We start from the raw sequence: 27,755 nt of genomic DNA, 5'->3' as shown, positions 1-27,755 counted from the left end.
GAAAAATAGCAGGCAATGCATTTCTTTCTCATGATGTCATTTCATGTTCACCCTTCTAAACAAGTTCCACTCGCCTCAGCTATCTTAAGGCTACTGCAGACTTTTAAACCAAAAGCTTTGGCAGGTCTGCACCATATGGACACTGCATCCCTTTGCAAATTCTAAGTTGCTTACAGCCATACACTAAATATTCAGGCAATCCTGCTCCTCCAGGCGCCTTCTGCTACAACTTTAACACCTGGGTTATGTTGGTAGAGACACATTGGGACACAGGGTAAAATTTTAATCTGAAAATGGCTGAGTCTGAGGCCCATCTGTTCACAGATCTGGGCACAGCTGTGGTTTGCAAAGCCAAAAGATCCCCAACTTGAAGAACCCAAAGGTGACTGTTGTGTGCTGTGAAACCTTGCACTCACCAGAACTGCAAAGCCCAATACACATATAAAACTGCCAACACAACAATCAGCTCATCTAAACTTTGCAGGCTGCAAGTCTCCTGAAGCACTGGGATTGTCCAAAACCAGTCTGTCTAGGAAAGGCTACTTTAGCAAACAAGTACCTCAATTTTCTTCATGTGTACACCTGTTCTCCTGCATTGATCTATATGACTAAAAAATTGGAAAAATATGAAGTCAGGTATGCAAATAACACTAATATTGACAGTCCTGGACTTAGGTCAGGAGCTAAGGCAAAGAACTGAAAATTAAATGTTTTAAATGAAACAAAGTCTAATTTATTCTTTCAATGAAATTAAAAGGCCTTCCTCAATGCACAGCCTAGCACTATAACTTTCTAAAGAAATAAAGAAAAATTAATCTTAGATCTTCTTAGATATCTTACACCCTTTTTTTTCCCTGAGAATTGACAGAAGGTGTCCATATACTAGAGAGGACACAGGAGAAATGGCTTCCAGTTCCCAAACCAAGAAATGAAAAGGGTGAATTGTAGGACTGCAAATTGCTAATGACACACGATTACAACCGACCATCCTGTTCCACTTTTTTTTTTTTTTTTTTTTTTTTTTTTTTTTTTTTTGCAGTAAATATCTGAGAACTCCAATTCCTCTGCTGCCTCTCTGTTCTCCAATTTCTGCTTCACTGCCTCTGGTCATGGAGAGTTTCTTCCAACAGGGTGACAAGCACTGTGGACCAAGTGGCACCTTAAATCACAGATGGTTCATAAAGCACATTGAAATAATCATGGATCAACTGCTTTGGCCTTCAGATGATCTCAGTCTGTGAGGAGTCTCCTTACTCAGGTCCCTTTTACTGCCCTGAGACTGCTCCTTATGCACTTCACTGAAAGCCCACCCAGGCACATTTCTCGCTGTCACCAGCACAGAAACCACAGCAAACCCACAGGACAGAACACACATCCAAAGGACCTGGAGACTACAACCTTACCAGGACAACAGACACGAGTGAGCATTTTAAGCAAGGTTGGTTGGTTTGGTTAGGTTTTGGTTGTTTTGTTCCATTCCACTCCTACATTTTACCATATTTAATCTGGAATCTCACCTTATGTGAGAAGATGATGAAAGATTTTGCTGAAAGCCAGGCCGTCTGCAGCCTGTGCCACTTTTGATAGTGTTCTAGGTCAAGAAACAACTTAAAAGTGAGCATTTTGACAGAATCCATATTCAGTGGTCACATTCGAAGCTTTTAACATGTAGATGTTTCAACATGAAGTGACCTTTAATTTCAGTATTTTAAAATACCATATTGAAAGAAAATATTTGGACTTTGCCTTTTAAATTCATTTCACAGGAAAAAACAAACAACTCCAATTATAGCTTTAGTTGGAAAGTAAAATTCAAAAAATGCAGAATTTCCTACGAAACAGAATTTTAAAAGTCTACATAACGCTTTTTCAATTCTTCACAATTATTTTGTAGGAGCAAAACATAACGGTGAATCAGAGAAAAAAAACTTCTCATGGCATATGTAGTTATTAGCTAATGATCCATAGAGCAAAAAGACACAAAGACAAGAGATACTGGGTTATAATTTGCTGCATTTGGAGGTATTAGTCCAGGAGAATTCCAAATACTTGGAAAATTTTTACTTTTGCATTATTTATCTTATGCGTTTCTCTGCCTTGCTTTGATCTTATCTTCTCCAGACCACCATTCTTGAGCTCTGTTCTATAAACAGGGGAAATTGTGGGGATGTCTACCTGCAGATTTCAAAGCAGGCAGCTTCTAACTCCCAGCATGCTCTTGCCAGGCTGTTCAGATTAGAAATGGGAAAAACATTATGCAGTATTTCTGCTAGAATACACACAGGCCTAATATACTCTTTAAGGTCTTACAAGAAAGCAGGAGATAGACTAACAGAACTTTCTAGGGGAGGTAATTTTTGAACAAACAAGAAACTAAGGAAGAAAAAAATTATCACAGCCTTCATAAATTTGTCCCGATATTTCAACCTCTATCAATAGGAGGAAATCAAACGGTCTCCAGATGTTAATATGGTGTACCAGTTCTTTATTAACAAAAGCAGATCCGAATTTCCTTTCCTTTTACGTGGCAGCTCCAATGTTTGAAAGGCTAATATGCTGAGAGTCATCATATTTTATATGTTACTTTATTTAGTAAAGATCATTGCACAGCCAACAAACACTATTGTAACTATTCAGAGCTGTGTTCTAACCACCAAAAAACCCCCTCTGACTCTTGTACCAAGTATACTCAGCTTAAACAGAATCTAGTAGCCTCCAACAGACACCTGAACTCATCTGCAATGCTTGTTCTAAACAGATTAATAAGGATTGAAAGAAAGTTCTGTAGTTTATTTGTACAAATGCCTTTCCTCAGGAGCTCCTGGCCCATGCTGGGCAGCAGCAGCTCTCTTCTGGAGCACAGGGCAAAGCTTGGCTGTGACACTGAGAAAAGCAGCTCTGCCTTGTGCCCTGAGTTTGAGCTGTGGTGGGATTTGCAGCTGCCAGAGGACCCCAGCTGTAGAGCTTTCCACCCAGGCCACCTGCTGGATCACTGCCCCCCAGCCTGGGCAGTCCCTTGTCTCCCTCCTGTCTGGTTCAGGGGGCAGGAGGCACCACAGCACTACTGATACACACACCAGCCCCTGCATGAACAGTAAACCCAGGTACTGAGCAACTGCTGGTTGCTGTGCCCTATAAAACATATGCAGGACAGTGACTGACATGGACAGAGAGCACTGAGGCTTGAGCTCAGGCGAACACCTCTGCTGGTCGTGTGGAATTTGACCTCACACCATAGAAAGCCTCGAGGCAGGTTACCACAACTTTGTGAAATCAAACAGACACAATCAAGGGCCGAAAAAGCACAACAAATGTGTCAAGCATACGAAAGGCCAGCAGGCATACTGACAGATTTTTCCAACAAAAGCAGAAGCATTTTATTCAGTCTTAATGCAAGAAATCATGGTATAAACCAACATATGGAATAACAAAAGACTTCCTAAAAAATAACTCAAAAAAATAATGGCAGTGTTTTTTATTTTCACACAGAGGTTGAGCTATATGCCATTTATTCATGAAGCTGACCTTGCAGTTGGCGGCTTAGTGAGACTGTACAGCACGAGATGTGCCAGAAAAAACAATACTTTCTATGCATTACCTCAGGAACTGGACTATTGTAGTTAACATATACACGTGTAAACTTATTGTTAATATGCTCCAAACAATTATTTACATTTCTTTAATTAATAAAAATATGAACAATCATGTATTTCATTAAAAATAATCTAAAGGTCCCTTTTACTAGTGGGTAGCAACTAAAATCACTAAACAGCATCACCTTGCGTCAACAACATCATTAGAGTGTGCATCCCAGTTATTTACAAGGCACTTTATGGTAGAAGGTCTACAATAAATATGCAGTTCTGATGGCCTTGCCATTAAAGACTGAAAAAAGCTTTTTCCATCCTCTTATTTGCATGAAACGGACAAAAAAAGGTTAGAAATAACCAACCGCTCTTCCTATTTTTCTGTCACTGTGTTTCCCTTGCTGTCAAAGAACACCCTAGAGTAATTCTGAAAAATTAAAGGAAAAGAAATATAGCAAAAAGTTATGAGATTCTGTACAAAGAGGGGAGGAAATTTACTGATTCAATTATTTTCCATCTCAACAGTTTGGCATCCAGAAGTTGAAATATATAAAGGAATATCATTTATCTTACCCTATTTTTCCTGACTATGCATTTAGTGTGAAATAGAACAAAAGCTGTCACCAAAACAAACCACAAAGTTGCAGTAAACCCCTTCACAGTGCGGCATCTCCTTATATTAAAGGCTTCTGCAGCAAGACCCAGGACTTGGGGGTGTCAGTGCAGTCACAACAGATCACCAGGTACAGACTTCACAGGCAGTGACTCAGCCCCTTCTCTTCAGGCAGTCCCCGGGTGTTAACACCTGGGAGCCAACTGCAGATCACTGGGACCCCATGCAGAGAAGCAACCACCCGAAAGCCCCTGCTGAGCTCCCACTGCCTGAGACAGCCTTCCAGAGCACTCAGAAGGTGTCAGGAGGAAAACTGGGACACTTCAGTTACCCAATACAGGCTTCTGCTGTTGAATTGGAAATTAAAAGAATGGCCTGTGCCACAGGCCACTGTGCCTTCAGCCCTGTTGTTTCTCATGCGGACTTTAAAAGCTGGATTTTAGCAGAACTAAACCAAGACTACTTTTGCAGCCACAAGTATCAGAGAATGAGCCAGAGTGACACTGAGGGGCCAATGGTTTTTTCCTAAAACTCCTGTGCTTCCCCAAAGAGCTGCCTCAGAAAGTAGAGGCTACCAGCCTCTAGAAAAAAGGGCTTGCCAGACAAAGTTGTTCTGGGACAGTTTTTCTGGGGAAATGACCTGCAGTTTGGCTTAGCTAAAGCTTGGTAAAAACATCTACATTCATATATCTCGATGAATTTCAGTGAACAGAAAGATTCACAGCCCTTGCTGGGGTGAGGTGCAGAGGTCAAACACCACACTCCAGGGCAATTTGTTCCAACCTTCCTAGAGCAACATCCCACAAAACAGTAATGCACCTGTATGGACATACTTCAGCACTGCATTATCAGAGATACTGACTGAACACAGACTTAGATTTTATTAGGCTGCTGAGAATTGCTTATACATTTAGTATTGTCAGGAGTTCTTCAATTTTACAGTTAGGGTTTCACATTGGCTAAAAATGAATATTTATTTCCATTAAAGAAAGAGCAATGGAAGAAATTATTCTGAGAACAGGGGCAAAAACACTGCTTCTCTCTGTTTACTGCCTATATTTAATTTACCAGATGCACGCCTTTAAAACCAAGAAATTTAATAGCTTAGGATGACATAAATCTTATACTGCCTACATAATAGCCATGGTGACAACAAGAAATGGAAAACTTCATTGTAGCACAAACTACATTTGCACCCAAAGTTAATTGCAGTATTTATCTCAAAGTGCAAACCAACACAAAACATTTTAGAAAAAGAGAATAAAAAGAGAATAAAAAGAATCAATAACATATGCTGGTCAACCTTACATTAACGTCAGCATGCATTAATAATGGCATCATAACACAGGAACACTGAACACTGCCACTTTTAAAGAATGCATCATTTACAAGCAAGCACAGCTGTTAATTCTCTTACTAGAAAAACTGCATATTTCTATACATTTCATTTTCTCAGGTTTTGGTTTGGTTTTTTTGTATTATCAGTTAAAATGCATATAAATATAGATTTGGAGAGTGAGAGGGAAATGAAAATAACTGATATTAGACATTTAGGAAGAAACCAGAGGTCAAAGCTCTTGTGTCACTTCCAAATGCCCTTAAAACTGCATTTGACAAGAAAATGCATTCAGCTTGTTTTGTGCATAGCTTAGAATTCAGGGCAGCCCACAGCTCTCCCCCTTCCAAGTGTTTGGGAATGGTAAACAAATTGGCAGATAATTATATTCTGTCTCTTAGCAACCCTAAATGTCTTGCAATGAAGTTATTGGGCTTTTTTTTCTGATGTGTACTGGTAGTGACATTATTTCCACAAATTTTAGACCCAGTCCAACAAACCCACTTGGTACAGAACCTCCTGGAGCAGCATTCAATTTAATGGCAGCAAAGATCAGCTAGTGAAAGCTACCATCTTTTTTGTAATCTCTTGGGAAGACAATTCACAATAAATATATACTGAGGAAAACAAATGACTAAGTAGGAAGAGGCTAGTCAAAATATTTTGTCACAAGCCTAAATAGCCTTTTCCACTGCCATAAATGCAAACAAACAATACAGAAACCTGTGGTTTAAACACAAATCTTTAGACAGCAAAGTTCAATAGTTAACTGAATTAATGAAATTTGAAATTTTAGAATAGAAAAGTGGTTTGGGCCTGTTTCTCAGGAAACTAATTGATTGTGATAATATTTTTTGGTAATGCAATATCCCACTTGTATGCAGGAATGAATTCTAAAAAGCCACTTCATGAAAGGGGAAATATTGCTGCCACTCCTCCCTTTCTGCAGACACAGCACAACACAGCAGCAGCAGACTGCTGGGAGCGGTTGTCAAAATCTTCACTACATTTTAGTGGAGTGGAGAGGGCCTTTGTTCAGTGCCTTCCCTGGAAAGACAATCTCTAAGTTTCCTTTCCCTCTTAATAATATATCAGAACATGTATTAATAGCAAATAAAAGATGCTGAAACTACTGTCATAAAACACAATAAAAACAGTAACCTAGAATACCTTGTTCTGCCAAAAGAGTTTTTATTACATATTCCCTTACAAGTCTCCTTATTTGAAGGTTGGTTTTGTATTAGAATCTGTGTACAGTTACTGGCAGAGATGCATGGATACACACTTTACCACTATGTCCCTAATAACACAGACAATATTTCTTCCCTGTTGAGTGGTCAATTTAGGTACAAGTACCTCTCTAAATTAATTCTCAAAGCAGGTTATTGTTCTCTTACCATAGATCTTCCCCAAAATGATAACCAAATAATAAACTCATTTGAAACAGAAGGAACAAGCAGTCTTTCACTGAATAGTGTTAATTATCAGTATTTGCACCTTGACTGATTACTTGGGAAATGAGGATGAAAATATGACAGCCTGGAACCGGACACTGAAAATAGATTTTTTTCAAGTTCAAGAGCAACACCATAAATCACAAAAATTAACTTCAGCACATGAACTTAAGAGTTGGTCTCTCTATAATGCTTGATAAATTGCAGGTGCATAGCAGACAGGAGCCTAAATAACTTCAAGGGATGTTGGCAATAACTAATTAAGATAAATGCATTATTTCACAGTGTTTTGTTGCTGTGCAGTGCTCTCCATTTTAGTCAGACACCACACCAGTGGTGTAGCTGGGCTCGCACAAAGTTCCTGACACAAAAACCTCAGGTTCCAACTAGATGAGAAAGAAAACAGCATTGCTTCAGTCAGGCACTGACAGAGGAGAGGCAAAGAGAAGGGAAAAGTGATTCCTTTCCATTGTTTTAGTAAAGATCAGTTTTTCAGGAGCTCCTTTCCAAGTACAAGCTGTGCCAGTGGGTGGCAGAGCTGACACTGACAGCAGCATATGCTGCACCTGCCCTATAGCAAAGGAATCAGGGCAGCCCTGCCCTGCTGCTGTTCCCTTCATGTACATTAAGGTGCAGACACTCAACTCTAGCCCCAACTCTTAACTTCTCCTTGCACACCACCACTCATTCCTGTGAGACTGCAGCTCTCCAAATTTCCTAATCAAATGTCACACATAACTCCTTTTAAACAAGCAAAGTTAGGAAAAACTTGTATCAGTCTATGTTTTGCTGAGTAAGGAGCTGGAGATCATGGTTATTGTCATCATCATCGGGTCTGTGAGGAAGTATGTAAAGGAGCAATGGTATTTTTGGAATGCTTTGTTGATAATGGAACGGACCATAGTTGGTTTTGATTTTTTTTGCTCTATCCTCATTTACTCTACTGAAATCTATTAGAATCTAGGAGGTGAGAGCAAAAAATGTTTCCAGAAAAACAATATATTCAGTATAGTTCACTCAACTGCAAAGAGCTCTTTAATACCTAATTTAAAAAATCATAATTAAAAACCCCACTACTTTATCTTCACACATAGATGTCTTTCAAATGAAAGACAGGAGGACAAAAAAAAGCTATGAGTAAAGCCTTTTCAACCTTCATCTATTTTTCAAAAATGCTGAAAACAGCATCTAAGAGAAGAAGGAACGCAGGCAAGATGCTCATAGCCAGTTTCCCTTTAAGGAGCTGCTGGGGCTGGAGCAGTCACATGGCCGCTGGTGTGTGTGGTCTGTGCTCAATAAGCCATGAAGCTCTTTGGCTGAACCAGCGGGTGTCATGTGAGCCAGGGGTTGCCATGGCAAGCACATATGCGGCTCCCAATCCGCTCCAGCACCGAGGCAGTGAAATTCAGATTAGCAATGCACAAATATAATTTCCTAGGGAAAAAAACCCTGCACTTCACTTTGCCTAACATTTAGGATGTAAAACTGAAACAATTAAAATTATCTCTGAAATGCTATTTGATAAACTGCTGAAAAACCTTTTAATCTCAGAACAATACCCATGTAACAAACACTAGCAGTTCAATCTTTGATAGTAGCTGCATTTTGACATAAACTGCAGTACATGAATTTCAGAATATTCTTCCATTTAAATACCAAGAATATTGAATTTCTTCTTCATCCTTTTAATCACTTAAAACTGGAAGGGAGGAGAACAGATCCAGTGAAAGAAAAATCATGTCAAACCAACCCTAAAATTCACTCTTTGCATTTCTTAATGTGGTAATCCACAGGCTGACATTACATGCAGGAAATTTCTGTAAAAGGTCTTCCTTTCACACTGAGGTAGCAGTTTATTATCAGAGCCCTAACATCTGGTACCAAAATTAAGCAGCTTGCTAGTACAGCAGGCTAATGAAGACATGCATCATATGGGCTGCCATTCCTAACTTGGTGATGGAATGCAGTTGAAGCTTGCAACCCAAAGGCAGGTTTACTGAGGGGATTCTGTTTCTGTAGGGGCAGCCACAGGACTGATTTACCAGATTGAGGCCAATTCCAGCAAGGCCTGTTCTTGCACTTTCAGGAACCTCACTATGATGCCAGGATCTAACATAAAATGTTCAGAGACCTCTGGCATACCACAGCCTTCAGTGTTTAATACACATACAGGGGATATTCCAGTGTGCTACTGCTTTCAGAGAAAAGATATTCAAGTCCTGAAATAATCTCAGATAGAGACTTTACACAATAATTTATAAGGAGCCTAGCCATAAAAAGTGAGTGCCCAAGTCTTCAAGCAATTATGTAAAAGCAGACAGACCTCAAAGTACTTGAAATTTTTACTAAAAGTCAGTCCTTTGTCTCCATGTTTGTAGCAGTGCCTGAAAAGGGATAACTGGCATTGAAAAAAAAAAAAAATTGATTCTCCCAGTATTTCCTTCCCTCCAGAAAACCAAATAAAAATTTAATTTTAGTTAAAGCCAAATAGACTCCCCCTATGCCTACATGGGCTTCCTAACTTTGCTCATCACTTATAAGGGGCTGCTCTCCAACCTTACAGCACCATCCAGTCTGTAATTGCTACCAACTCAGGGCACGTGGAAGTGCAGAGCTCTCTCAGCACACAAAGATCATGATGTTGTCTTTGTTCTTTCCCCTCATTAGAAGATACTCTGTTCGGGTTTCATGGGTTAATTTCACATCCTTCTCTTCTCTAACCTTATGGTTTTTACTGCACCCCTACACATCTCACTTCTAGCACATACTATAGGTTTTTCTCCAATAGCAATAGAAGGGAAAATCTCCATTGCAAATCATTTGCTGATTTAAAAGAATCAAAATACTAAAGCACAAAGTGATGCTCCAGGATTTCCTCTGTATTAGAGTGAGCAGCATTTAGCATTGATTGCTATTATTTTTTAATCGGATGTCCAAAAAATTGAAGACCTACATCCCTACTGATCCAATCAAGATGCTTCTCCCACAACAAAATTGCATAACAGATTATATGAATTTTTACTGAAACTATTTTGAATCTGTCTGCCTACAGAAGATGAATATCAAAATCTAACCACTAAAATATTGGATGTAGTCTCAGGATGAAAATAACTGATTTTGTTGTGCTACTGAGTTTTGTTAATGATAAAATTGTTGATATCTCACTCAAATTTATCTCATCACCAAAAATTAGAAAAATGGATCAGCAGTCAGGCTCCTCCTAATGTGATTTTGGTGTTAGCAGAATAATTTTTTAATTAGTCTTTCTTGGTTTACTTATTCAAACATCCCTTTATGGATGGCTGCAGGACTGAATCATGTCAGTCACAAAACTGAGCATAAGATAAATAACTTCTCACGCTCCTCAGTACCTCTCTTGCAGCCCTGAGCATTCTGCAAACAGCAGGAATTTGCTACCCCATAGCTGCACACAGAGAAGCAAAACAAACTTTGTGTTTAATTATAGAAGATTATTCTCTAGATGGGCTACATTTTTAAACAATCTATTTTTGCAATACTAAAGGACTCAGCAGTTTCCTTTTGTCTTTAAAGATTCAATTAAAAGTATGTTTCTGGAATTAAATTACAGCATGAAATTAGCTAAGGGTATGAAATACGGCATTTGCCCTGGCATTCAGGGGAAGGCTGTTCAAAGCAATTCACTTAATGGCTCCAACATGTGATCTCAACCTAATAACTAAAGTGCCCTCAGCTCACAGAGGATCTACGGGTGAGATACGCCCTGTATAATCCACCATAAAGAGAAATGGATTAAACCCAGGTAAATCTTATTAATTTATGGAAAACCCTGCAGTTACTCTCATTTTTGATCTTTTAAAATGCTACCATTCTGTCAAGAAACACACTTGTTGGCAGGAATATTTCTGTGGATTTTAGCTGGCTTTGGTCTTCTGAATCTTAACACATTTCAGAAGCATCTGCCAGAGTCCGTTGGAAGTGTTTGCTCCTCTCTAGCTTTCAGAGAGAACTGCTGGATGTAATTCATCACAACCACTGGGGACACACTTCAGTTTATGCTGTGCTGCACCAATATAGAGAAGGAAATGAGCAGTCCCCTAACTCCTCAGCTGCCCCTTTAGTCATCTGTTGGGTACAATTTCAGCTCATGCTGTGAGCTGTCTTTGCTCTGCATGCACTGCCTTAGTGTTTCAGAGGAACCTAATTTCCATTTGGAGTCCTCGGTACTATGCAATAAAAAGGGAAATGAAAACCAATTCCACTGATGCCCACCTTTGGTGGGAGCAAAGCAGCTCCCTGTGCTCATTGTCAGGTTCCTGGCAGCTCCAGGAATCAGCTCTGGGAGTTCCTGGCAGCAGCCCCTGCCCCAGCCCAGCAGGACTCTCCCGAGGGCTGAGCTGGCCCCTCCTGCTGGCTCTACTCCTCCTGAAGGAAGGTCCCTTACTCAGGACACATCCCACAAAGGCCTTTTTTTATTTGGTTGGTGTTATGGGGGCTTTTTGTGGTGAGGGCTTTGTGCATTTATTTATTTTTATGTTTGTTTTTTTTTTTTAACTGGCTTCTCTTAGGATTACAACTTAAATTAGAGTAGAAAGCCAGAAGGAAAAATAAAAGCATTCTCAAATTAACTGTAAAACCCACAGCTAATAACATCTCTGCAATCCATTTCTTCTCTAATCTCTCCTTGCTCCTATTTTAATCCAATCACACAAAAATATAATCAGTATACGTACATATTCTTCTTTTCATACAAATTTTAGCCACCAATGCAGCATAACTTGATAACAAGATGCCCTTCACCTGATGCTTCTGTTACAGAAGTGGTGTGACATCTGTTTCCAGTGGCATACCCAAGAGCAGACTCTACTTTTGGCTAAGAAAATAAACATCCCAATTAGATAATCAAGTATTAGACCATGTTTCCCTGTGAAAGAATAGAAATAAATAAATAAAGTATGCATAGCCTGTCAGGAGGGTGAGGAGAACATGCAAAGGGCACAGATGCCTGCCAGCTGGATGGGGCTTAAAGCAATCTTTATTAATATTAAATCCAGCCAAATACAGCTGCAATTCATGGCCCTGAAAAGAGCAATGAACTGAGCTATTTTGCTCAAAGGAAACATTTGTTTTTCTTCAACTTTATGAACAGTTATTGTTAAATGATGGATTTTCCTGAAGGTACGGAAAGACTCACTCTTACCATTGTGATGCTGGCACAAAGCATCAGTTCTGCTGGGTTCTCAGACAGGGCTGTGTGTTCCCAGTGTCTAGTACCATGGCTAGTTGCAATTTTGCTAAAAAGGGTTTTGAGATTTCTTTCTATGTTTTTTGTACAAGTATCTGTTCTCCAGGTTGCAACACGAATTCTAAATTTGGGTCACAGGCAATTACAAAATTTGTCAGGGGTCATCGAACTTCAGCATGGAGCACTTTTTGGTTACTGGAAAACTTGAACCAGACCAGATCAATGCTTTTAATTTGTATATGAATTATGCTGTATTACTGAATGTATTTTTCAATTAATGAAGTCCATCCTAAAATAGTTATAAAAACTTCATCTGGGCATGCTTGAGAATAGTCTTCCTTATTTTTTACCCAGTTTTCACAACAACAGTTTTAATTAAATTCTCCTCTACTCTTTGCAATTCTGTAACATATTTGAAGATATTTTTCAAACAAATGCAAACCTTTGACCACAAATAACGGTACCACCTGAGCTGTACTGTATCATGCAAAATATCTCTATTTCGACAGCTCTACATGCATCTCTTGCTGAGAGAGATTTTGAGTTAGAGGAATACAGGATAATTTTAACTACATCCTGTAGCTGAAGAGTAATCAAAAGATAGTGAGAGAAGAGACTGGAAATAGAAGTGGAGTGGGAAGAAATTGCTACAAACTGTCCATTAAGATCCACAGAGCCCCAGCATCTCTCAGCAGTAGTGTACCAAGGACTGTCCTGGAGGTACAACACACCTGCAGGATGACTCAGTGTGGGCTGAGGTGGCTCCTTGGAGCAAGGTCTTCACTCATTTACACAGGTGGTCAGGGCAGACCTGTGAATACCGACAGTGTTGAGACATTTCCACGGGGTTTTAACAAGAACAGGGGTCTGGAACCCCTTTGGAAGCCTTCTGGGATCTCTGTGACCCCACATTCACAATGTGCTTTTCAACAGAGCAAATGAATCCTGAGAGAAAAGAATGCACCCACTTACATAGTAGATCAATATAAATCTGAGCAATTTGTGGAACAATGAAGGGGAAGAGACCATGTAAACTGCTTGAGAAGAGGTAAAAGTTTTAGGCAGAAGCCCTGAAAGGGCTTTGAAAATAACATCAAGTCTTTGAAAATAACATCAAGATTTAGATAGCAAAATGATAATGATTTCTGCTTTGTTTCTTTGGTCTTTTGGGTTTTGAGGCTGGATATCAGCCTCTATGGTAAATTTTAAATTACGTTAATCACATGACTATTCTAAAATAATTTTTTTCAGAATAACAGCAACATAAAATAGTTTGCATTGTGTCTATTGTTTATTTTGTGGCAATAATACAGGCAGCCATATGGATATGAGCATTTGGAAGGGAGGATTTGTTGGCTAGATCATAACATCTGTTTACTTATAAAAGCAACAAAAATACATTTGGAGGTCACTGACTGCACTACCATTTTACTTACTCTTGATGAAAATCTATCAGTGCTCCTCTTTCTACGTTGAACCAATTACAAAAGACACCCCAGCATATTTTCATGAGAAAAAGGATTTGAAATCATAGAAAAATTAGTCTCTATCACACCTCATCAGCCACTTCCACCATAACAGTGGTATCAGAGCAATAACTTAATCTAGGATGAAATGAGCATGCAACGTGTCCAGGAGGAAGATAAAGGAAACAATGCCCCAGTTAAGCTTCCTCATAGCACAAACCTTTTGATCAAAGAAGTACATACCACTGACCTCATATCTAAAAATCACATTCACTAAGTGAACTCAGATTTGAATTAAAAACAAAACCACAGAAAATCCTCAAAACAAACAAACCAAAACAAAAATGAAAAACCAAACAAAAAATAACCTCCCCAGCTTACATCAACACACTGAGCCAAAAACTATGGGTTAACAAGCTTGTAATGTATAATATCTCAATAATGTGCCCACAGGTATTTCAACTGAGGCTCTCACCATGACCCACAATATTTAATGCACTTCCTTCACTATTTTTTTTAGGTCAGGCTATAAGCATACTATAGTCTAGCATGCATAATTATTCCTGCAAATTTAAAAATGCACAGCTTGCTACACAGAATTTCAAATACAGACAGATGTTCAGAAAAAAAAGAAATAGGACTTGAAATATTCTTTCACTTCAAGTATTGTTCTGATTTCAAGACATAACTATAAAAATTAAGTTCATAATGAAATTATTTTAGGTTATTTTTTATTCTGGTAAAAATATTTTGGTAGAAACTCTTCAGCATGTCCATATAGTCTAAGATTACACACATTTTCTCATCTGAACAGAGCTTTTGGCAGTGAACAATCCCAATAATAGAAATCTTTTTATATTTTCTTGCTGTCACCCACACTTGATAACATGACTTTTAGCTGAAGGACATGTAATTTATGTCTTGTTCTGTTCATAAGGGAAACTAAGGATAGGAATGCCAGAAAACTACAGAAATATAAGACCTGAATTAAATTACTTCCAGGATCATTTTAAAAAAGAATTTAAAAAAAAGCAAGAGAAAAATGTGATCTTACTTTTGCTGATGGGGAAGTCTTCAGTACTTTGTTTGCCAAAGAAAGGAGATGTTATATGTTGACAGCTGTTCATTACAATTCCTTCTTTACTACAAGAGCTTAACTCTGCCACTGGCTGGCTGGCCCATTTCTGCTAGCTTTAGCACACAACAGTGCTCCTAAAAGCTCCTCCTCTTGACAGCATCTGTCTGGATACAAGCAGAAGCAAGGCTTTCCATGGAGCCATTTAGGTCCTGGGAATGAGCTCCAAGTAAGGGAAACCATTAGAAGTAAATATTTTGATGACTAAGTACAGGATTTGGCAGGCAGAAATTCATGCCCACTGACACCACCAGCTTTACAGTACAATAGTCAAATCTTCACAGTGTTAAAAGTGAAAATGAAGACTTCTCTGACAGAAACAGTCACCTGAATGATGCATAAAATATAGAAGCCAGACCTTTGAAAGCATGTAGTCCCTGAAAGTTTAACTCTGATTAACGCAACATGTCCGAGCCTTCAGAGGAGGAGAGTTCATTATTTGTTTCTTACCAAGATTTTACATTTGTGCAACTAAAAAGGGAAAACACTGGTGAAGTATCCACACAAAACAATAATAATAAAGTATCTAATATGTGCATTTCAGTTATGGATGAATCAGAAAACAATTGGTAAATCTATCAAACCCCTATGTAAACTCCAAATACTCACATTTTTCCTGGCACCCACGATAGCTAAGGCAAATTTACCTTCTTTTCCCAGAAATGCTGCCTACAGCTGATATTGTATCATGGCAAATATACATCTCATGATATTGCCAGCAAAAATGATATTTCTCCATAACTTTATTTGCAGTTTTTAGGCTCTGTGGGCAATATGCCAGTACTTTCTCTTAATCTGGACACAGCTCCCTGAATAGACAATGATCATGTAATGAGACCAGATGAATAAAAGATGGAAGAAAAAACTATACATTAGGTCCTATATACATATGTATTTATTGTGTCTTACTCTCAGCTGCTAATCAGCACATTAACCTTGTTTTCTCTGCATGAGCGCTAAGTACCATACTAAAATTAGGTCAGAAATTCAGATCAGATCAGCTGACTCAGCCCAGCAAGATTAGACAAAGACTAGTTGCTTTTTTTTTTTTCCCAATCCAATACGCTGTGTTTATCTCCCACAATGTACAACGGATCCATACATTTTTCCCCACAATTAACCTATCAGAACCAGACACCATGAGACAGCAATCACACTGAAGGTGCCTCAGTGCTACTGAAGAAATGCAGCCCAATGTATCCTTTGGAAAGCAAAACATACAACAAACACATTTTTTTAGGTCATTTTTCATGTCTTGTTTCCAAACTGCTCAGACTAATACATTTCAATGAACTTAAGTCATTCAGCATAGTTATGAGATGATTTAGGTAAATAACAGATGTTTCTAAATAGTGTTATGTGTGAATACCACCACTTTATTAGACAATATTACTCATTATTATGTTGTTAATATACACAAACAGTCTTCTTCTAATAGAGACCATCTGAACACTAAAATTGAATAGCTTCTAAATAATTCAATAATTGGACTAGCAGGTAATTCTCTGTATGTGCCAAAGCTGCTTATTTTGATTCTCACATGCAAAAGAAAAATATTTGTGGGAACCCCCTCTCCTCCTCAAAAATCTACCTGCAGTTAGTCACAGGGGATGACTCCCTTGTTGCTAAGGAGATTGTTTTCAGCTATTGGGAGTCTCCAGACTGGTAGCAGTTACCACTGCACATGTGCACCACTTGCTATCTAGGCCACGCTCTCAGGAATTAGGATAATATAAATACCCACCAAGATAAGGTAAAGACATAAGGAATATAGTACAGAACAAAGAAATCAATAATCCCACTTTACCTTTCCTGACTGCTGCATTTCAATAGACAACATGGTCTTGGATGAATCTCTGGAGGTTACTAGAGGGAGCCAACTCAATTGCAATCAGCCTAAGTGACTTCAGACATCATGGTTCCTTTAGTCAAATCAGGTATTTGTCCTTGATCTGCCATTGCTTTTAGTTTTTCCAACCAAAGGTTGATCTCAAGTACCATTTTTTTTACCTCTCCATATATGGGAGAAAGCAAAGAATACTTTAAAAAAGTGTTTTTCAAGATTTCCCGAGGCGTTTCCCTACTTTGTTTCCCCAGGTAGATATTGTTTCCCTGCTAAGTGTTATTGAGATAAGCCAAGTGGAGAGGGATCAGAGGGGATCACTGCAAATATAGTTTCCCACAGAAGAGCACTGTATTGAGGAAATGTTGGTACCTCCAAATCACGTACAGATACATGCTGTTCCTCTAATAAACCCACTGTGTTGCTGGTCCTCTACCTCCTGTCTTCTGGCTCTGTGACTGAGGATAAATACTCTGTTCTCATTGATCACAGTTCAGTGTGGGCAAGAATTTCATGGTTTGGCTTAGCCCTAAATCATCTGTGCTTATCCAGAGCTCTTCATCAAATCGCTTTGCCAGGATCAATGAACAAACCACACAAACCAACCACAGTGTAGGAAATACTGTCACTACTATTCAAATGAAGTAGAGAAGCTTGGCTAGAGGACTATAAAGAACCAGGTAGGTCCACAAGTTGCTCTCTCATGTCCCATGAAACCTATTCATAAAATCTGTTCTGGTACATGATAACCTTTATGGTCACATGTATAAAAGTACACGCACGCAGCTTAGCCAGAGTACAGTCTAATTAGCTGTATCCACCTTAATTTCACATTATTCTTATCACTCCAATGAAATTACTGACAATCCAAATAGTTCCACTTCCTGGAACATAAAGCAACCATATTTTTTCTTTAAATTCCTTCATCTCCCTCCTCTCTCAAACTGTGTGTGCGACTCTTTTCCTTTTAACGTTCTATCAAAATTATCAGACTACCGAGGCGTTGCTCAAATGTTCACAGCACAGCATGTCTGTTATACCTGGATGTACAGTACCCAAGACATAACATAAAATTTAATCACTTAAACTGAAATACAGAAGATTCATGCTGGGGGGAAAAATTCAAAGGACGTCCTAGCAGTTTATGCTCAAGCCATCCATTCATATATAAAAGTTAAGGATTTCGATGGAGGATTTATCTGTATTGCAGAATTTTATCTTCACCTCAAGAAAAAACAATTTTTTTGTATCAGCAAATGTGTATGTAATAAATATTTATATCTATGCCATTCAACCTTCTTTTCCTCTTCAAGAGGCTGCAGAGATTTCATTGATATCCATTGGTACAAGAGGCCAGGTCATGTAAGTGTTCCTCTCATTAACTGTCAATTAAAATCAATGGAATTGTTCAAGAAGAGCATTATAGGGTTCTGCCCATCAGGGGTTTGATCCGTTTTCCTGTAAGTGATTGCAATATTGTTACTGACTTTAGAGATCACTGAATTGAAAGGAAAATGTAAATAATAGACCTTTTTTTAAAAAAAACCCATCAGACACCAGTTAGAAAGCTTTGAAAATCGACCAAATTTAAAACATCAGCTCAAGAAGAGTCTATTTTGACCTGTGAGACTATTCCTGTCTTGCTCGCACACATTTTTGCACAAAGTACAAATTGTTCATCTAAAAGCACTAAGAGGATGACAACCCATTTGTCACTAGATCTACATCTCCTACTCCAATCACCCAAACTTTTTGTTACGAATCACACTTGCTCAAGATGCCACACATGCTCAAACTATGTCTACACAATGTAAACCACATATAAAAGGCCTCATAGAGGCCAACGTTCTCTACTGCTTTTGCCAGCAAGCTGTTTAAAAATCAGTTGTTCCACACATATTTACCACATCTGAATCCCTTGCTTTTCATTCACTCTGCCAGACCAGTCATCCTTTTTATCAAAATATTTACCGTTTTATTGCTTCTTCTTGTTTTCGGCGTTTTTCACTCTTTTCTTTCAAGTAAGCCAGGTTTGTTTCATTCCTCATGCGATCATTCTCTCGAGCAATGTCTGATGCATTCTGTATGACCAAGCCATCATAGGCCTTCATCCCCATATCTTCAATATACTGGAGAAAAGCGCCCAAAGTGACCTCCTCCTGATTAGAACTCATCATCTTGCAGGAGATAATGAACAAAGGAAAGCAACGTTTCCTGCAGGTTGAAAAACACATAATACCTTAATCAGTAGGAAAATAGCTTATGGTTTATGACAGCAAGATCATGTCAGTTGTAATTAAGATCTCCGTAAGAGACAATTTTTCAGACTTTCCCATTTAAAGGATAATAAACAAAGCAATTCAGTACACAGAACAACATTGCTTGAGACAAGAGGAGACAAAACCGAGAGTCTCTTCTTCCAGGCAATGTAGTCCATACAATTATAGTGCTTAAATCCCAAAACATTGCCTCCTACCCCTTCCCATTTCCTAGTACCCATCAGTTGCATAAACACTGAATCTTAGTTTGAATTGAACTGAGAAGGCTCCCATCACAAGATGACAGGTACCTTTTACAGTTTAGATAAGGCTGCACCAGAGTAGATTACCAGAAAAAATTCCTATTATGAAAACCAGACAAAGTTCCTGACCTAACCTGCAGGATATCCTAAATTTCAGGTGAAAAGTATTGTTCCGTTTTTCAAAACAAAAAACTTAAAAGTTTCTTCAGGTTCAGAACTTAGAAAGAATTAGTGTGAAATATTTTCCTGTATTTCTTATTAATGTGATATGAGCCCATAAGCCCTGCTCATCTTCTGCTCAACATCTTGTTAGCTTGAACCTCCAAGAATGGGCAAGAATGCCCAGCTGAGCTGGGACCTTCAGAACAGACCCTTGAAGTCTCCAACAATCTGTATTCCAGAGGTATGGCAGAAACTGGGGTTTATAGCACCTCCAGCAAAACACCTTGGAGCAGACACATTTAGACCCCTGGGTCGTTCCTGGGTCTGTGGCAGGCAGTCTAAAAACCCTACAGAAAGGCCCCAACGGTTTCCTATTCATCAACAGAACTCCGGGGAGTTGCAAGCGCTCTGGTGTATAGACACATCAGTAAATACTACAAGAGACTAAAAGCAAGGTAGAATTTCAAGAGATAGACTCTCTCTGTCTAAAGTCTGTGCTTGATAGCACTGGATCAACTACTTACTAAACAAGTAAAAGGAAAGTTTAAAAAAATAGGACTGTTCTTATTTTAAATACTGGTTATTCTAAGGTCCAGAAGCATTACAAGCTTGAGGGGCATTACCTGCACACCATCCCACAGCCAGGGAATTAGTGCACGAGTCACTGAGTGACTTGCTGGCAGACCTGGCAGCTGAACTCAGCTCTCTAAGGCACGTTTGCTTATTCACTGCTACAGCATTCTTCCCTTCCCTGAAGAAGGATGGCGTGGCTTCTCGGAATCAGCCTCAGAACATGCCAACACTACAACTAGAAAGCATCGTATTGAATAGGCAATTAGAATCCTGTCTGCACACAGATCTTAGGGGCAGGGTTCCTGTAGAATCAGCTACAAAAAATCTTTCCCCTACTTCCTAATATAATGTTACATTTCTAATATTCATTTCATAGCTGGAGAAGTAAAATTCTGATCTAAGTTTGCATTGGTTAGAAATAAGTAAATAAATAAATTTAAATTCTCTTAAGGATTCTAGAAATCCACTCTTGGGCTTCAGATCTTAGCCCTGACTCTGAAAATACCAGGGAGGAAAAGAGTAGAGAAATATTTTTATGCCTTTGAATATTTTTGCCCTGTTTTGATTGGGGGAACTTTTGAAGTGACAATGACAACAAGCAGCTAGTTTCAGGCACTAGCCTGATTTTAAATACCTTAAAAGCATACTGATAATTTCCCCTTTTTCTCTCATGTCTGCAAATCAAAATTATTTCTGTACAATGGTAACACAACTCTTAAAATCATGAAGATCAGAGGATGCAAAGGGTCTTCTCCTATTACCTCCCCTGCCTTCCAAGAATGACCTTTTCTATCAACTAAGCCTAAACATGAACATAAGGCTGATGTTGAGGGTCACTGACGTGATCTTTAAGCATTTTCAAGCATGGGTATAAGCATCTCCTACTAATCCCTGCAGGGTAAAACCAGTGAATGAGGTCTTAGTGCAGTCCAATGTGCCTGCATACCATTTCACACAGCTCTATCATTGGAGCTGGCTAGAACTCTGCTGGGCTGGAATATGCATTCAGCCATTCTATATGTGCACCATAAGTAGCACACTGTCGGCACAGGAGGATGTTGGAAAGCTGACAATGAGCTGAACAGATGCTATGAATGTTATGATTCTTCAGCAGACATAATTTTAGACTAATTCCTAATCTTGCTGATTAAAAAAAGGGCCAGATATCAAAGCCCCTTCCTGAGTCTCTCTCTACAGCATGAAGGCTACAAGATTAAAACCAATGCTAACAGCACAGACAGCTCTAACTCCCCTTTCTCTGAACTCCTCAAATGGTGTCTGCTTTTTGATGGTTAAAGTCTGGGCCATTTTCCCTGTAGATGGCTATATCATCATGTATTCCATTTTGGACTTCTAGTAAAACTTTGTTTCTGCATATGTTGAATTAAGTTCAAATAAACCTGCAAGACAGAGAAATCTCACCCTAGTGACCTGAATGGCAGTATTGCAATTAATTTCTTCAGTGACCAGGATTTACTCCTGAAATTCAGTAGGAAATTTTATACTGAAGATAACTTAATCAGGGTTTCAAAATTGCAGTTCTCATCCATTTTCCCGCAAGAGACATGGTATGCTTTACATTGTCTTTTGTGACTATTCTGCGTTTCTTCCCCTCATGTATTCCTTTCTTTTTGGGAATCAGAATTGAGCTGACAATTAAGGATATGCTCAATTTCTTTGTATTATGATGTTTATTTTTGAAATAGGAAGATGAAGTCATTACAGTTTATTTAATCCAAAAAGGATTAAATAAAAAGCCCTTATTCTGCTTCATGAACAGAGCAGAGACTTCAAATTCTAGTTTGCTATTGATGTTTTTTATTACTAAACTCATGCCAAACCTTACTATTTACTAAACAGATCAAAATCTGATCTATCAAAAATCTGTTCTACCAAGATCTTTGGTCTATCTGTACAACTATCAAGATCTATTCTTTGTCCTAATAGGGGCCCAATCCCACAACAGTACTGAGCAACTGGAGCTACTGAAGTCCTCCTGTGACTTTTGATCCTTGCATGCTTGCACACCTTTTTTTTGATCCTTGCACACCAAACTCATTTTAGTACTCCTGGGGGTAGCTGGGGACATACAGATGTTTCAGAACCTTGAACCTGCTCTTATGGCACTGACTCCAAAGGGCAGCTGTGCCAGCAGCAAGCATTTTCTGATTCAAACCCCTTGTACCTCCTGTGTATGTGGTATTTTACTGTCTCACTACATTTACTAATAGTGTACAGCTGTGCATATTATACTTACACAGGGATTAAAAATGCAAACAGCAAGTGCAAAAAGCATAATTAATTACTGTAAACATTTTTACAGTCTTGGTATTCCTCGAGCAGCACACTAGGACCAATTTTACTTACAGGTATTAATGCCTCTTCAGAGAATACAGTACCTTAACAAACATGCTCAATAACTGCAAGCGGCTGCAATCAACACATAGAGCCCCTGGAACCCCATGCAGTGTCTACCTGTCTCCCTCCTTGGAAAATGGTTGGACAGCACTGATCAACTTTTGAGCAAAGGTGCTGATGACTGGTAAACTCAGGCAGTGAGCAGTTGGTAACCATTTGCCAGGCAGATACTGGCATAAACAAGGGGTCTGTTTGAGCACGTTCATATTTGATTAAAACTGTGCAAATGTAAATTGCTAAATAAGTCATGTAAGCTGAGGCCCCACGATCCTGGTATCCCTAACATGCACACTATGGTCAGGGATTTTGTTAGCCAGTAACAAGGACTACACAGAGTCACCTATATATTTGTAATCAAGTTGCTTTCAGTGCATTTTGTTATCTGAAATCAAACAGTCCTGAAAATTATAACTGGCAGTTTTGAGAAATTCTTAGACACTCCTTTCTTTCCCCTCCTTATTGTGAAGGAACAAAAGGAGACAGTGGAGCAGAGGAAAAGCCTTAGAGTTTAGCTATTGAAGCCAACATACTGAGAAGTCAACAAAAATGGTTTGGAGGAACTTGGTTCTGAGTGTTCACTGAACATGAACATCTTTGAAAATCCATCTGAGCACAAGGACACAAAGAAGGAGTGCTCCATCATGTGCACTTTGCTTCTTAAAGAATAACACTCTGTGAAACCTCACAGAGAAAAAGCCACAATTACACCCATCTTGCCCACTAGCACCTGCCCCTTCAGGTACCCCCAGATCAGAGAGACCTCAGCAGAGGAGCACAGAGTAGCTCATACTGGCATAGCTCGTGCATTCAGCTGTCAGCATAGGAGGTGTAAAGCAAGTAAGATTTTTTTTTCCCCTTCTCTGCCAATGCATCTGGTTTACTGGCAAGGGCAAGCAGTCCCCTTCCTGGTTTGCCTAAAAATATTTGCATAACTAAATTCAAGATCATTGTATTGATTCAGATACAATTTCTGTGAGAGCAGAGTGCATTGTGTTTCACAGGACGGGTGCATACCTTACTTCTATCTAACCCTTTGCTCTGATGCCACATATACAGCATTTTTGATTAAAGCACATACCACCTCCTTTTCATATGATCAGCATGCAAAAATATTGATTTCAGAATGAGTAATCTACTGAATATTACAGTATCCAAGTAGTGCTACACATGAAGATTCAGACATGCCATTCTCCCTCTTATATCAGGATCCCTAAAATATCAGTTGCTTTTCAGCTTGCTTGACAGCCATAAGCTGCAGCTGTGCTGCATTGAAAATTGGCAGTGCTGACATTAAACTGAAGGAGCTTTTTGAAGTAATGACAAAGGCACTGATTGCCTTCTTCCAAACCAGAGGGATTTTCTTTTTTTTAATTTTAATGTAGAAGAGACCATGGAAAAACAAGTGTAGGGTTGTCCAAAGTCCTGAGTCTAATCTCAAATTCATAAAGGCCTACTGCACATCTCTCCTATACTGCCCGACTCCCTCCCAAACACTGCCTCCTATTCCTGAAAGAAGATCTGCTTTCTCATTACCTTTTAACTCCCCCCACTAAATTCATTATAGCAGAAAGATTCTGCACAAACAGGGGTGATAACCAGCCATTCACCCCTTGAGTCTGAGCTGTATTCTAGCTTCTTGCAAGAATAAAAGCAGACAGGCCAGCCGTATCCAATTTTCATAAACTGCTGACCGCAGCAGCACTAATAAGGACCTAGTGGTATTGGGTGTACAAAAAAATACTTTCACTGCAATCAAGAAAAAACTAGTGAGTGAAAAATATACTAGATACTACTTTGCAGAACTCTCATCATAATTGTGCCTTCTACCACGTAATACTTGAAATACCCAAACAGGTGAATGTGATGAGACAAATTGCTAAAACATACCTTTCAGTGTTGCTTTCCTTGTTCATTCTTAATAAAATGACATTTCTGTTTCCACACACATTGATGCTGGAAATTATAATGTCAAAGAGGAAAGACCTTCTGAAATCAGCTGCAACTTTCCTACTACATATCATTTGACAACTATATATGCAGATATTTGAAGAAAAGGAATCATGACTGTCATTTGGAAGTAGAAGCTATATTCTGGCTGGGATTACAGATTATATACCTGGTGCTCATTAAATTGCACAGCATGAGCTCTAGCACCTGGGTGAAATCACTAAAGCTAAGTAGTGCTGAGCCCCTCACTTAAAGAGGTTAAAAGTGTCTCCTTCAGTAGACTAAAATTGCTACTGCATTGGTTTAAAGGAATAGTTAATTTCTACAAATGTCCTACCCTTCCTAGGGGAAATCAGTGTTCTCTCTAGTTTTAAGAGCTAAAAAATACCCTGGGCCTTGAATTTTGGCCCCCTTGCAGCTGCCTTTTTGAAAGGTAAAAGGGTCTTTGCTAACAATGACTCCTCTATGACTCCAGGATGTAAAAAGCTGTTGTTTACTTTACAATACAGCAACACTTTTATCACTTTTATTCCCAGAGGAAAATTAGGTTTTCTACTAACTATGTGGATGCTGGACAATTGCAAACCTAGATTTGGGATGGCCAGCACTTAAGTGCAATTATGACTTTTTATCATCCCATTATTATGCAGACAACAACAAGAAATAAAACCACACAAGCAGACATATACACACATTCTCTATGCAAATAGGAGTTCATTTGGACTCAGAAGAAATCATGAGCTTCTTACTAATGGACTTTTTTTTCCTCCTCTTTAAGAAAATGAAATGGAGATTTCACTACCACCAGCATCATGTTAAGATGCTGTAAAATATTAATGATACAATGGGTCTGCTAAGTGACTACCATAGATGTTAGAAATTATTTCAATTAATTCATCAGAAAATATAAAAGAATGGTTTTAATTATTTAACAGTGCTTTTTACAAACAAAAAAAAATCAGCTGCCAAATGTCTTTATTACAAGCACAATCAACATGTGAAATACACAAAACCAGTCAAACTGACTTCAGCTTTCAGTTTAGCAATGGCTTGATTAATACCTTCTAAAAATACATGCAACCTCATCACTAAGCATTCTGACAACTCATTATTTCATTTTGTAATGTTACTTTCTCATTCTAATTCACACTGTATTTTATTAGCATGCTCATATGATGTATTAAAATAAGTACATACCAAAATTCAAGTCCACGGGGACCACTAAGTGCAATAATCAAAGGTGACTTTTGCCTGTAAAAGCCCTTTCCTGTGGTTATCTCAGTGCAGTCGGAAGGGATATTTCAGCACCATAAGAAACAGATTTTCAGTTAGGCTCAGTTTCTTCTTCAGTTAAAGTGCATTAAATCTTGTTGGCAGAATTGCCCAGATTGTAGAATTCGACATCACTATAAGTCAATGTGTTATGTTACAGATCTTCTTAACGTACGATTAAAATGGCATGGAAAGTTTGGCTTAAAAAAAATGAAGTGGAAAGAAAAGACAGGTGCTTGCTTCTTTAAATCCACATTCAGAGAGGAGAGGGTACAGATAATGGGAGGGTATAAACAACACCCTGCGTTGAGGTCCAGCAGAGAAGAAACTGGATGATTTTTACCCACTTTACAACACAGACGATTACAGCACCATCATATGCACTAACATAGAGATTTCTAAGGTGCCTCATTTGAATATGTTCTGTGGAGACAAAAAGAAAGGAATATAAGGAACAGCAAATATCCTATCCAAATGGCTTCTTGCAGCAGGAAAGATGCTTGCTCGCTCATTGCCACTTACAGAAGGTCTGAAACAGTCTGGCTCGTGGCATCATCTCGGTCTCTCCCCCGTGACTACAGGCAGGCTTGCTCTCCCCAGCTGCCCGGGTCCGTGGATGCTGCTGTTGATTAATCAGGGATTCTCAAACAAAGAGCAAGCCTACCTTCGGGTGCCAGCAGGACTGTGGGGCTCCTCTCCCGCTGCAATCCGGCTACAACCAGCATCCTAGCACCTCGGACAGCTCCGCCGCGCCGGGCCCATGGACACGCGGCGCGCCGGAGCGGGGGCGCGCCGGGAGCCGGCGCGGCAGCGGCGTCGCTCCTGGCTCCGAGGTTCGGGCGCCGGCACAAGGCTCCTAGCTAGGCAACAGTCTCGGCCTTATCGCCACTGCGCTGAAGTCTGATTAGCAAATAATCCAGTGGAGGGGGGGAATCTGCATGAGCAGCACTGTACATCACATGGAGTCTATAGGTAGGAAAGAATATGAAACAACGCCCTTTCCCCCTCCTTCTCCCTTCCCCAAAAAAAGACAAATCGTTCTTCCACGGAGAATGTGTAAGTTAACCTTTAGCCCATACTATGGCTCAAGGAAATGAGTAGCCACTTAAAAGCAGCATCTAAGCCTCAGTTTGATACCTGGTATTGATGTATCTTTTGCACTCACCCTCACTGAAAGCAGTGCAAGGCACACAATTACTGCTGACGCAGATGAGAATGCTGCTTGGGGAAGGAGGGGAGGAGCTTCTCAGCCCATCAAAACAACCTCCCACCACCTGCTCCCATTGCACGAGAACAAAACTACGCAGCTCGGACAGACTGAGCGTGACATTTATGCCGTTTTCCTTATATTGACATGCACACTCTAGAAAGAAGCATTCTGTTTGAAAAGCATTCAGGGTGAAACTACACTGTTTTATGCTCATCCAGAATTTGTGTAATGGTTTGGAAGAAAACATTTCCTTTCTTCTGAACCGGATCAATCTGTGTTAGAGCTCCTCCTTGCAGAGTATGTGCAGTTTTGCTTTCTCTCCCCCAAACCTGCAGCCTGGACACAAAGCAAAAGCGTTCACTCCCTGCACCAAAGCCAGGGAAAGGAGCGATAGCTGAATGTGCACAGATTGCATTACCCCATTGTCAAATGACATTTCATTCTTTCTTCTTTCTCATGTTACAGGCATATTTTTCTCTAGTATAAATATTGATTTTGATGTTACAGTAACAGTTGAATTTATTCCTAAAACTAATAACAAATTATGGTCATGGAATGAAATCCTTTTAAAGTAATGCATGTTCACATGAAAAGCTGTACTGGTACACAAATAAGACCTTTCCTTCTGAGCACAGGACAACTTCTTCCAGATTTACTACCCCACAACTGGAATATCAACATCATCCCACGTTCAACAGCACTCAAGATAGTTGAAAAACACAGTGACCACCTTCATGCATTGGAACCACAGCCTGAAGAAAGCCTGATGCTAAAACTGTCTCTCATTCACTGCTAATTCATTTTGTGCTCACTGTAATAGTGCATGTCCCAGCACACCTCCTGCAACCCCATGAAACAGGGCAGTGAATTTTCCTCGTGACATCTCCAAGAGACCATTTCAAAAGAATGTTTTAAGATAGGTTACAAAGCCAGAACAGGTTTTGAAGATTTGGAGGACTTTTCTTTGTGTTAAGGGAAAAGATCTGGAAGGGAA

The 27,755-nt window shown here is 39.3% G+C and overlaps 1 protein-coding gene across 5 annotated transcripts in view; it reads right to left on the bottom strand.

The window, feature by feature from the left end:
• Positions 1-26,794, bottom strand: part of NYAP2 (neuronal tyrosine-phosphorylated phosphoinositide-3-kinase adaptor 2) — a 136,179-nt gene extending 109,385 nt beyond the window's left edge. The window contains exons 1-3 of one of the 5 annotated variants that reach the window (XM_033068174.2): positions 26,717-26,794; positions 25,477-25,974; positions 18,630-18,872 (exon numbers count right to left, since the gene is read on the bottom strand). In XM_033068174.2, the coding sequence (XP_032924065.1) occupies positions 18,630-18,835 (206 nt within the window). In that variant the 5' untranslated portion in view covers positions 18,836-18,872; positions 25,477-25,974; positions 26,717-26,794. Of the gene's footprint in view, positions 1-18,629; positions 18,873-25,476 lie in introns of all 5 variants that reach the window. The other 4 variants (XM_033068172.2, XM_033068173.2, XM_033068175.2 and 1 more) reach the window with 4 other exon arrangements.
• Between the last annotated feature and the right edge of the window lie 961 nt (positions 26,795-27,755).

The sequence above is a fragment of the Catharus ustulatus genome, chromosome 10 (genome assembly GCF_009819885.2).
Source record: "Catharus ustulatus isolate bCatUst1 chromosome 10, bCatUst1.pri.v2, whole genome shotgun sequence".
NCBI classification, from domain to species: Eukaryota; Metazoa; Chordata; class Aves; order Passeriformes; family Turdidae; genus Catharus; species Catharus ustulatus.
This window is presented reverse-complemented; position numbering and strand designations above follow the sequence as displayed.